We start from the raw sequence: 13,779 nt of genomic DNA, 5'->3' as shown, positions 1-13,779 counted from the left end.
AGAGACAGTGAAGTGCAGACATAGATCACATAAGAGATAAGAGTAAATTTTAATATTAAATTCGTGATCGCCAAAGTCATTTATGAATTTCATTTACAAATATCATCACAATTGATCTTTATATTAATGAATGAATTTATAAATAAATCAACATAACTATGAGTACTTACTGAAGATCATACAAACAACGTTATGAGTCTTAAATTTATTACAACTGCTGCAAATCCTAATTACAGATATCCTTAATTTAAATTATAGATACGACAAAATTATTTACGACCCTTTGATGTTACTAATGACCAAAACATCGTTTGAAGCAACGGATGTCAAACTACATTTCCCAAAGACCCAGCACTAACAAGTTTATAATTGTATGGTTCGCAAGACGCAGTTATTTATAACCAAAGAGCACGTCGCATAGGAAAATTCTATTGGACATCAATCAAGGTTGTAGATCACGCAACCGATGAGTTATGAAACGTAAATCATCTCTTTAATCTTCATGTTAGTGGGGAATATAGCGATGTAATTCATAGTCCTTTTATGCATTTAGATGTCGCTGTCGTCTATTTGTTAGACGCGTCGACGGATGTTGTTTGAACTGTAATATGAAATGAGTAACGGACGACAATGCAGCGCGTCTCTACAATTACCGCGGCGATAGGGGAGCTCAGTCAATTTCCGTGAAATTTAATCTACTGGACTACACATTCAGTCTGATAGATACAAGTACGAGTATACTAGCCGTTGTTTGCAATTTGATTGTTATGTCTGTACTTGTAATTTTTGTAGTTTTAATAGGATGAAGCATTTGTCTAAACTCCTTTGCTATGTATAGTAATATAGGATGCTTCTGATAACATTGAATCATGTGTGGGAAACCAATAACATTAGTATTTAAAAAGTCCAAAATTGATTGCTTACCTATTCGAATTACCGTGTTTTTCAATTTGTGAATATGTTTTTGCTATCACAAGCAGTTACATTACGCAAGATGTATAAATAGCTACCTACTTATATAAATAAAAGATACAGTAGAGATCAGATCAGATATTTATTTATGTTGCTTCAAGTTAGGACATCGATTGATTTCAAATTAAACACTTGTCTCTTGTAGCTCATGTTTTAACCATAAACCTTCAGCAGGTTGGCTTTTTATGACTAAGTTGACATACACATTATATTTAACTGCGAAACGTGCTTAGCAAAACCTGTGTCCTAATGCGCTTCAAGTTCCAACTAATGCTGCAGTCATTTGCGAAGCCGACGTGCAAGTAATAATGAGTGCCGATCGATCAGGTGGCAGATAGTAAATCAGGCACACACGTGCTTTGTTGTCTCATGCGTTACATCACGACAAAGTCGATGTTGAGACAAAATCAATAAGCAAGTGATGTTTGATTTTGCTCATAACGTTTGTTTGCTCGATCTCATAAAATTTTGTTCGCGATTTATTGCACAATGTAGCCCGACACGTAGGTCTGGCTGACTCTGGCTACATTGTGCAATAAATGTCCCTTGGGATTACCTGTTCGTATAGGACAGATATCGTTGAATGAACAGACTACTCTTTTCTCTTAGCTATTATTTATTCACAATTAATATGAAACATCATTTGAGTTAGATATTTTAAAGGAGCAGCGAAAGGAACAGGAAATTTTATGATTATGAAACTCCTACTCAAGATTTCTATTATAATTGACGTATATTGATAAGTTAGTTAAAAAATGTAAATACTGAAAAGTAACATCTATATATAAGTTAGAGGAGATATATTTTTGCGTACTATAGATTGCTTCGTTATATTTTTGCTATCAAAAAGCCCATAATAGATCAATAAACAATTAATATATAAGTAAGACCTGAGAAAACGTCTGGAGTACCTACTTATTGAAAATTGAATAAATATTAATTATTTGACAGCGATGTCTAGTGAAGTGCTAATAAACATCGATCGAGTGGAGATAATAAATCAAGCACACGTTCCTCGTGCGTTTTTACAAACGTTACATCACCAGCCAGGTGATCTGCTAACACATGTGGACGTACAAAAACTTATGAGCGCAGATTATTTATATCATGTTATTACAATAATAAATAGCGTCTTTATGATATTACATAGACTTCACTGACAAATATAGTCGCGCCAGTTATTGATGATCAATCTATCAAATTTTTGCTTAGTAAAGATAGAAATAAGACAATTTAGGCAGAAATCGTTAAATTTCGATCGGTGCTAGGCAAAACATTGGATAGATTAATTAATTAATAATAACGGGCATTAAATGATTGAAAGATGTAAATACAGAAAATCCGATGTAAGTAGAATGTAGATCAATATCTAAATAGTGTAGTAATGATAGCAGTAAGAAAAAATATTATAAAGGGTGTTGCAACATTGTGGAAATAGGGGACAGGAGAGCTTTCCTGGAAAATGTAAAGGGAAATACTGTAACCCTGGGTTACAAGGGCCATACAAATACTTAATTTTAACGCACATAACTGTAGTCTGTATCTTTATAACTTCTTCCATTGCAATGAACTAATGTAGTACAGTAACAGTACCAGTAACAGTAACAGTTTAAACCCTTCCTCAATGCCACACGTACGCCAAAAATCGGTAAAGCATTGATTATAATCGTACAAGCTGTGTAAAGGAAACGCACTCGTTAAATAGGCAATAATGTTTGTTTTGGAACTCGGCGTCGGTGACAATCGGCAATACATACAAACACGCGAACACCGGTTACATCACTACCACGCCTTGTTTGAACTACTTTGCGTTTTACATTGTCACATACGATTTCGAAACAAGTGTGACCAATCGGAAAAACATTTATACACAGAACTAAATCTTTTTTTGTTCAATGTGAAATCTACGCGAAAAATCGGTAAATCATTGATTATAATCGTACAAGCTGTGTAAAGGAAACGCACTCGTTAAATCGGCAATAATGTTTGTTTTGACATGCGGCGCCGCTGACAATCGGCAATACATACAAACACGCGAACGCTGGTTACATCACTACCAAGCTTTGTTTGATCACTAATTTGTGTTTTACATTGTCACATGCGATTTCCAAACAGATGTGACCATCAGGGAAAAACGTTTGTCCGAAAACATAAAAATATATATATTTTCTAAGAATGGAAGGAAGGAAGATAGCATATTTTCGAATTTCGACTTAGGGAAAAATTGGGTACAACAATTATTGATAATGTCCTATAGTCAGACAAAATCTACGATGTATTTCAATGTATTATTATATTCCGATATTATGGAGTCAGTGTATCTCAAGATTTATTGACCAGCAATAACATCAAAACAATGACATGTGATTTCTTTTGATCACGGTGAGTCATGATTGACACCTGTTGGAGCTTGGTATTGGATTCAATTGTTGGATTTAACGAGGAACATTGGTAAGAAAAAATACAAGATAAATACAAAGAAGCTGAATCTTTTGAATATTTGTTTTCGGCGCTTGCAGTAGAGACAATGGGTTCATGGTCATCTCGTCATATCTGACATGAAGATATTATGTCAGATATATCGACCAGACTCGCTTCTGGAGACCAAAGAGCTGGCGGTTACTTCGCCCAAATATTGAGCCTAGGAGTGCAGCAAGGGAACGTCGCTAGCGTTTTGGGAACCATGCCTCACACGGCTATTTTAGCTGGTTTGTTTTATTTATAGTCACTATTGTTTCTATTCCCAATTTTTTGTATGTATGTACATAAATGTAGTTATAATATATGTATTGTACATGTTTTTTATGAATAATGTAATGTAGATTTATAAAACTTTCTTGCAATAAAATACCTATTACATTGCAAGGGGTGATCGGATTAACATAATGATGAGAAGCTAATTAAGTAAAATATATCATGCGGAAAAGACAGGTAGGTAGACTAGGTACCACCAGCGTGGCAAATTGATTTCAAACGCGTGACGTCAGTTCTCAAGTGAAGTGTGAAGTGCGCGCAAAACTACTCAAGTGATTCCTTTTTCATGTAGAATATATCTGTTTGTGCATGCAATTTTCTTAAACATACTTGAATTAGACTTGTTAGGAAGAAAAAGAAGCTTAATTCACTGGCGTTTTCCAGTAATATATACTGCCCAACTGCGCAGGGTGATATTTTTTAAGCATATGTACTATGTAATATGTATGTACAATATAGGTATATAATATATGCCTTACAGCCCAAACCACTTAACGGATTTTAACATATGAGATGACGTTAGATTCATCTACGTGGTGTGATCGACATATTATGCTATATTTTAAGTAGTCAGGTTTACTATATTAATATTTATTTTATTTTATGTTTGTTATAAGAACAAAAACCCGACTGCCCAAAAACACATTCCTGTAACACTTGAGCAAAATAGGGATCGAATCCACGAAACAGAGGCAGTGCGTCTTTTCCTGAAGTTAATTTTTATATTTAGTATTTGTTCTTCTAAATTATTAAGGAAACAAAAATAAATCTAGACACACATAAGTTTTTCGGCATAAGCAATATCGTAAGAAAATTCGGAAAATCTTGTGTTGAGTATCCTCGTCACTTATATTTCGTATGCCATTCGTATTTCGAAGTCATTCACATATTACGAATGTGAAGATTCGTTAAACCCGAGTAAAGTTCACCAACGAGACTGTAATTAGATGCACATTACGAAACCGCGAGAGACGTTTAAATCTCGTTTATTTTCTTCATTACCGAAAACAAGTTTCGGCGGTATTTATCGCACGGCCTACATTTACTTGATAAGTTGAAATGTTACGAGAAATAAAATAAATATTTACTGTCAACCTTAGACCAAAAAAGATGAACCACCAACCAAAAAAGGATTCGTTTGTAAGCGCTACATATTCAGCTTAATTGCGTAATATACACGCAAATTTTATTTGGTACTAAGTATAATTTCTGAAATGTCGTATCAGTCATGTTATATTACAACATTAAGACACCTATCTCATGGTAACGTCATCCCACCAGGACGCCGGTGTGACTGTCATAATTATGTTTCATATGTTTTGCTTGGATACGGTCGCTGGCGACGTGGATATGGCTTCCCTGTAAGACAGGGCCCTAAAAGCTCGGAAATAATGTCATCGTGGGTCATTAAAAAACTGTGCAAAATTTTATTTTATATAATAAGATTATTCATAAATACAATTCGTGGTTAAAATTCAGTGTAATGTATACAAGGCGGTGTCTTTCTCTTTATTGGTCTGTATCATCAACATTAAACTCGCAAGTGTATGTGGAAATTGAAGAGTTTCATAACAATCACGGCTGGCGGATTTCTAAACAGCAAATAGAGGTGCGTTATCTATGTACATTTTAAAAGGTTACATTTGTGTTTATTGCTATATAATTAGTCATGCAATATGGTGCCAACATTGCAGCACTTTCTCTTTCTTCCCGTGGATGTCGCAGGAGACGAGTAAGGGATAAAGTTGAAGAAGCATTAAATACAAAACAAATCATGCATTGCTATAAGGAAAAGGTACAGTCGAGCATGGTGATTAGTCAAAATTTCTTTAAAAGGAGCTCTATGTCGAGTATTACCTATCTAAGAGCGTATCTAAGGGCAGTGGCTATCTGATTATCATCCTATCTATATATTTGCGTATTACTCATACGTGCGTAACTCATACATGTTTAAATCCTTGTTGATGTTCTATGTAGAATAATTGAACAAGTTATAATTTCCCACAACTTTAGGTGGTGCATGATCAGTTATGGTCCACTAATCTTTGAATTGCTAACTATAATTATGTTTAATATGTTTAGACTTAAGCATATGTAATTCAGGATATATCGGACATTATCATTATCCGTATCGCGAATTTGCTTTGTTGAAAATTTAGTTGCTTTTTACCGAACAACCCTTCAAACCCCTATGAAGCCAAATCAATGCACATAAATGCAAATGGCAGCAGGGTGATTTAAAAATGTAAGTAAATATGGGGATATAACCCCTAGTTTGGACATGAGGGTTAAAAATTAATGGTGAATCAACACGGAAACTCATTAGAAAGTTTCGTTTTATGGTAAACGATAATGTTGAAAATATAAAAGAATGTTGTATGAAAGCCTTACAAGACAATAGTGGTCTGACACGCAGAGCGTTCCGAGTTCGGTTCTCGGTCAGGACACGTTATAATAAACTTAGATTTCTTATCTGGGGTAAGTATTTATGTAGAGACCTTTGTCTGTTCATGTCATCCAATGGAAATTTATTTGTGGAACTATTTGGTAAAAAGTTTTATTATAATTATCTTATATTCTTCTCCATAAATGATACACCTTACGAAGTATGGGCAGTTGAGTGTCTAAAGGAATTCTTTATAAAATCTAATAATAATAAAATACTCTGTGATACCTAATATGTAGACAGATTTATATTATCAAATACATTTAATACTGGTTCCTATGACACTGTTAACGTAACTCGCCCACGCAAATTGTTATAATTTTAAATACCTACCCTGCCCACGTAATAGAGCGGATATTATGTACAGTTTTTACGACTTAATTGTTAAATTGAACGTATAAAAACTGTCCTGAGATACTCGTATATAATAGAATGATTAATAGGAGAGGTGCTATGAATACAGGCGTGTAATGTTCAGTGTTCGTTCGAAAGACGAAATTAGTGAATTTTTGTACCATGGTAACGTGGGTTATGAACCGAAATGTAACATTTTGCGTCAATTTTCATTTTGTCACCATATTCAAAAGTCGTTCTAGTGTTTTGAGATACAGTCAGACATTACTGAAAAAATAGCACTTTATTTATTAAATTTTTAAGGGTGTGGTACGGGAGACATACTTTTCCGAGGCGTTACAATTTCTGTTATGAGGCAAAAATAGGTGTGGCGGTGGTGCCGCCGTAGTCGAACCACAAAGGATTCCACCGCTTTCCTACCTACTTCTAATAAATATTAGAAACTAAACTTAAGTAAAACTATACCAATGGATTCACCATTTCGATAGTAAAGCAAGTATAAAGTTATAAAGCCGATTAAGGGTTAAATGAACATAAATCTGCGGGTTTACGAGATTATCCCTATTGCCTGCGGATTTACTTTAAGCGGATTTACATAATAGTTTACAATTATACATAAACCTTTGAAATATTGCGAGAGTATTGGAGGATTATTTGCAACATTGTCGTACAGTCATTTGGAGTTAGAAACTCCTTTTAGTACGATGTTGAAAAGAACTTGATAAAACTTTATGACGTCACTGCACTCTTCTGTACCATTGCCACATCCAATATACCTTATGGTAGCAGTTCTGATGGTACATTGTTCTGTATGTTTCTCAAGGGTGCTGTAAAACGAACATTCGCTTCTAAAATGATTGATTGACTTTTAAAATGACCTCTAGTGAGCATGAGTCTTTCTCCACTGTTAGAGGACGTCTGGAACATATTTCACCACGCTTTCGAGTGCAAACAAAACAAATATATATATTAGTCGCTAATAACCCGATCGGCGACAAGTTTAACAACTGCTATTCAATAATCAACCGGATTAGTTGAATAAATATCGCTTTCATTAACCAGTAGCTGCAATCAAAGTATAGGTAGCTATAGACAAATGCCAATTAACCAATACAAGCTGGTTTTGGTGTATGTCTCTGGGTCAAGACATTTGAACGTTTGGCAACATTTCGTACGGTGTTTGTAATAGCTACTGTTACATTGTGCGTAACGTTTGACACTTTTGATATTGGCTCATCGGCAGCGAGGAGCGAGTTTTTTATATATTTTAAGTAATGATGTCAGCAAATGTTAATACAGGTCACTTAATGCTAAGTGGTTTGTCGCGGTTATCGTTTTTTTTAAGGAGCAGGTGCTAAATACAGTTTTGTAATCTGTGATTCTTGTCAAAAGGCGAAAAAATTGTACCTAGAAGTGCATAATATATATTTTTCAGCATCCAAATATTTTACTTTTGCTTTTATTTTTTACTTTTACGTTTTACTTGTTTTAGAGATAAATGTACACATTGTCTTCCGTTTACTCGCCGGCAGTGACACGGGTGACTAATGATATTATATCAACGTGACATGTTTGCGGTAACATATTACATATTGTGTGAAACGAAAATACGTGCATTTGTGTAATGCGCCGGCAAATACAGATTGCTGTGTGTGTATTTACTTACATTTAGCGATTCCTGTGACAGATGTGGGTTACGAGAATATCATTTCTAACAAAGCTTTAGGAAAGTTAAGAATGAAACGTTATTTACCTATGTACTTGTAAAAGAAATAGATTACTTCAATACTTGTAAAAGATTACTGATTACTGCTAGACTTTATGAAAATTGCCAAAGGTTGAAACTTATTTATTATCGTAGTATGAACCTCATATACAAACAAACACAGTAATGATATTTTTTCAGTGTTTAAATTTTTTCTATTGAAAAACGGTACAAGCTCAAAGCACAACATGTGGTGATAATACAACAAATTTTAAATTAAAATATATTAAAAAAATGGTCAAGTATGAGTACGCCTTGCATTAAGTATCCCGAAATCCATGAAGAAAAATACACAATTTCAATAACTTTAATATTGCATGCTGGTACGGAACTCACAATACACGAGTCCGACTCTCACTTGGTTGTATGACCAGTAACTCTATGTTAATAAATGTAGAGTACATTATTAAGTTGGAACATTAAACATTTCGAAAGTTTTAATAGAATTAACGAACTGTAAAGTTTGCATAATTTATTGGCATTGTGTTAATGAAATAAGGCCGCGTTTACAACTAGAGAGCTTCAACTTAAAAATACAAGTATTGAGTATAATAAATAAAACTTGTTGAAAGAACAGTTGTTTGATACCTAGAACTAATCGACATTAACAGATTTAGCTCACAATGATGAGTCTATAGACGTTAAGATGTAGAATTAGACCCGTTATTATTAATCAATCTATCCAATGTTTTGCTTACCAAAGATTGAAATTTGACAATATCTAGTAGACATAAAATACCGAGTTTCGATCTTTCGTAGGCAAAGTTGCATACATTAATTATTAATAACAGTCATTAATCAATCTCAGGTATTCTAAAACCGAACTATGGATATAACCCGCTTGTTCATTAATATATGAAATCAAAGTTATCTTGTTTCGGAAATATGTAGCCTTTGTCCAAAAGCTGTTACTTAACTGACCTTTTTTCCAAACCCTACGATATTTACTTAGGGCATTACACACAGACGGATCGATGTGTTATTTGGGTAGACGTATTGTAAAGAGGGTAACACCCTAAAACGAAAACCGCACATACGTTATATATAAAGTTTGAAACATAGAGACATATAGTTTGCACTAACATATCGTTTTAAACATATAACTACCTATAGCTAATAGGTTTTGAGTTTGATATTATAAGGATTGATATTATATCTTCCCTTTTCATTTTCGTGTGTTAAGTTTTCTTACGTAACATTTACGTGTGTCAAGAGAAGTAACATCAAACAATTAATTCGGCGAATGTCGAACCGTGAATCAAACCAGGACCCTTCGTCAGTCATGCAGCACTAAAGGGATTTATTAACGCTAGTTTCCATAGGCCAGGAGAGTATAAGACACACATAACTTGAAGTCAGAGGTGCATGACCAGAATTCAAACTTCAGACCCCCGATTGAATTGCCGAGTTTCTAACCGCTATCATTGCTATACAAACTGCTAGGCTAGAATAATAGTGTATATTTTATCAAGTGAGTTGACAAATGAGTGTATCAATTAATACTTGAATATAGCTACCTGACTGCGACCCGCACGCTGGACTCATCGCTGGCCATGGCTGCATTTGCCTGCCTGAAAAAAAAATACATAACATTGATAAATAAGTTCCAATATGAGATGGAAAATTGAATCAAATCAATATGATATGAGATGGAATGATCAATATGAGATGGAAAATGAAATTGAAGAATGAAAGAAATGAATTTGGAATTGAATACAGAAAATTTAAATACTGCAATTGCACACATTCATTATCATCATCAACCCATTACTATTCCACTGCTGGGCACAGGTCTCCTTTCAGAATGAGAAGGATTAGTCCGTCTATCGCACTAGCCAAGTGTGAATTGGTAGACTTCATGCTTGACATACCTTTAAAAAGTTGCTTGTTAAAGATTTACAGGTATGCACATTTTTTCCTTCACTGTTTAAGCAATTGATAATTAATTTTGAAAAATCAGAAATGTGCGCCTGGGGTTTCAAACTCGGACCCCTTGATCAAGAGGCCGAGTTCCTAACCACTAGGCTATCACTGCTTCAATATCCACAATACTCTCAATATTCACAAAAACTGTATGATTCACAAAAACACTAAGTCTACATAAATACTATAAATGCGAAAGTAACTCTGTTTGTTAATTTTTCAAGGCTATGCCACTTGACTACATCCACTGAAGACCTTGACTTGAGTATTTACCTTCAGTCTAAATAATATACAATATGTATCTATTGTCTATACCATTATTATCTAAAGATTATGATATTTTCATTTGGAAGGGCCGTGATCTAGCTGACAGTAGGCTTTACAAAAGGATTATGTCGCCCTCCCTAAGATAAGCATACAATAATAAAGAGCATATACCTAATACCTAAAAAGAAAGACGAAAGTAGGTACAAGACAGTCTTCAAAATGAGTTTTCAGTTGGAGAATAAAAAAAGTCCTATTTATGAAATTTAACTGCCCCCTACAAGTTCACAAATAGATTTAAGTAAATAAGGGATGGACGTGAGCCCCATAAACCTTTTCCTAGGATCTAATTATTTTGACATTCAATATAAATATAGAAGCGACTAGACATTGAATAACATATAATTATAGTATTAAGTAATGTAAAATAAAATTGTCAATTAATTTTCTTGTCTTTATTTCTTTACAGTAGATCTTCCTGACTCATGACACACTTATTTTGAAAGAATCACCTTTCCAACTCATTAATTATTGAGTCCCCCTCAATTTATTAATTATTTCTAATTAGCAATCTCATAAAGAAAATTGCTATGAATTAATAATGATTACAACAATGCAGTGCTTAATGACCAAATAATTTTTAATTGTTACGTTTTCAGGTCACTTATTACTGTTTACTCAATATTATAGAGGAATGACTTATAAATGGTTCTGTATCAATTAATCATAAATAATTATCTTTTCTATATCTTGAAATAGTTATTTACTGATTGCTAATGCCTAAGCACACCTGATTTAAAACAGAATAAGCATACTAAAAAGTGATTAATTACATGTATTTCTACTCCTGAAACTTAAGTAGAGTAGAGAATATAGAACATCTTCTTTAGATAGAAAATGAGTTATTTTCATAGAGCAGCAGCATTAATTCTGCTCTTAGAAAGAAAATTAGCAGAAACAGAGTTATTTTAATAGAGCAGCATATGTATTCTGCTCATATAAAAGTATAAAAGTTGAGGATTGTATTACTACCTTACAGTTTATATGTTATATTTAGTAGAACATTTTTTTTGTAAACAAGTGCATTATACGTTCTACACTACATATTCTTCAAGAGATATATTCTAATAAGAATTAGAATTATATTGTATCAATTCTATAGACTATTCAAATTATAAAATGTTTTAAAGATTAAGTTTTTAAGTAGTTTATTAATTATAAACTATATTGCATACAACATGCATATTGGTTAACCATGGGAAGTAGATAGATGATACAACAATCTTTACATTTGTAAATTTACATTTTTTGTGTTAATAATTTCCTAATATTATATATCGCTATAGTAAAATTTAACCCATGTCCATACCTGTATTATCATAAAAGTTTTAAAATATATTCAACAACAAATTAAAAGTGAAAAAATATTTTGAACGATTACACAATAAGTGAGGACAGCAATTTTTTTATAACACAAAATCAATTAAAAATTATCATAACAGACGAAACAGTTTAACAACAGAAGGGCAGGTTATCTTGACCGATAAGAAAGTAGAATAACATCGCAACGTGAATTATATTTTTACGACGCTCTAACGGTCGAATTTTACGATTATTATGATCTCTACGGGCGTAACATCATAACTTACAACGGTATGTAGGATCCTTAGTTTCCGATGTACCAGATCACATTTCTTTCACATCCGCAACAAACCGACACGCTAAATCGTTAGAGATTTTATATCCATCTTTCACTATCGTGGCTTAATTAGAGCGGTTATAATAACACGGGTATTTTTCGATTTTACCTCGAATGTACTAACTTCGACAACGATATCTTTTTGTACACTTAAATTCGAATTCTACAGTTCTATCGCAATATAAACAATCGGTTCCGGATTACAAAACGCGACAACAACCTCCCATAACCGCACAAATTGACACTGACAGAAATATCAAGATCATCGACTCGCTTGAACCCATGTTTTGACAGATTTATGTTGCTAGCTTTAGATTCTCTTTTCTACCAAATTGGTGTTTACCAGCGAACATTTTTTTTATTTCACTGTAAATTATTTACTATTTAAATTTAAAATGGATTGTTATGTTGTCTTATGTTTTATTTATTTTAATATTTTAAAAAATGTTTCAGTTTGTCTTAATTTTAATAAAACGTAATACAGTTTTTTAAACATCATTGATTCGTTTTAAAATCCGTTAAGAATTATATAAAAGGTGCGAAAGGCAGTGAGAAAGGGAGACAGTGTATTTATAATATTTTATTCGTGTGAACATTAATAGAATAGGTTCGATTGAATAGAATACATTAGTAGAATAGAAGAATAGAAGAATAGAAGAATAGGTTCAAATTATAAAACAATACTAGGAATATTATAATTATAATAATAACAAAGATAGCATATGAGCTACTTACATTTATAAATTATTTTGTTAGTACCGCAATGTTATTAGGTATTCAACAGTCGTAATTTTCGAACGTCAAAAATAATAACGAATATGTTTTTTATACAAAGGAAGTATTTTTTTCTTAGTTTATGCTACCATTTTAGAAACTTTTAGTGATGTATAATGGTAACATTGAGTGCGATAGCAGCGCCATAATTAACATATGTTTGCGGGCCCTAACAGAACTATCTCGTACGAAGGCTAATGAAGAAGTTTTCAATAACGCCAATAGATGGCGCTAGTATCGGTAGCGCTAGTATCAGGAATGTAAATGATTGCAGGTTTATAATATTTTTCACATCGAGGTAAATAATTCACTGAATGGCGTAAGTGTAAAAATAATTTAAATACCTTACCTGATGAATTGATATAAAGGTAATTATTTAGAGCAAGCTGTCGGCGAAAACGACACGACTGCGGCAACATCACAATTTGGATGCTTCGAAGAAATTCGTTTGTTCCTCATCATGTTGGAATGGTTAAGTATGTACCGAGAGTAACAGATTTCCCTAAAATTGCTTTGACGAGAGTAGAGTCGTTAGCAAGCGTAGCTATAACAAGGGTGGTGGTCGGCAATGCCTAGTAATCCTTGAGTTTTTATCATTTTCCTGCGGTCTGTGACTGCGAATCCATTGATAATTTTTTTTATGAACATCAAAGCCAAGACTTGTATATGGTCATTCTACTAATATGCGCGGGGTAAAAGTGTCTAACTGCCTATTATACGTGAAACTAGATCACTAAGTTTGTGTCAAGGAAAAGGGTCAATTGTAAGAGTCCTAGGAAGTTACAAGTCACAAACTGCCCTGTACGGTATTACTGCACAACTTGAATA

At 33.3% G+C, this 13,779-nt stretch overlaps 1 protein-coding gene across 1 annotated transcript in view; it reads right to left on the bottom strand.

Annotated features, from left to right (window-relative positions):
• Positions 1 to 12,425, bottom strand: part of Klp31E (kinesin-like protein 31E) — a 70,501-nt gene extending 58,076 nt beyond the window's left edge. Inside the window, exons 1-2 of the mRNA XM_073083621.1 lie at positions 12,128 to 12,425; positions 9,809 to 9,862 (exon numbers count right to left, since the gene is read on the bottom strand). Of these exons, the coding sequence (XP_072939722.1) occupies positions 9,809 to 9,846 (38 nt within the window). The 5' untranslated portion in view covers positions 9,847 to 9,862; positions 12,128 to 12,425. The remainder of the gene's footprint in view (positions 1 to 9,808; positions 9,863 to 12,127) is intronic.
• Positions 12,426 to 13,779: the final 1,354 nt, after the last annotated feature.

The sequence above is a fragment of the Epargyreus clarus genome, unplaced genomic scaffold, assembly GCF_041222505.1.
Source record: "Epargyreus clarus isolate Ecla_fem2 unplaced genomic scaffold, WU_Ecla_fem_2.2 ptg000003l, whole genome shotgun sequence".
NCBI lineage: Eukaryota > Metazoa > Arthropoda > Insecta > Lepidoptera > Hesperiidae > Epargyreus > Epargyreus clarus.
The sequence above is the reverse complement of the archived record's forward strand: the minus strand, read 5'-3'. Positions and strand labels throughout refer to the sequence as shown.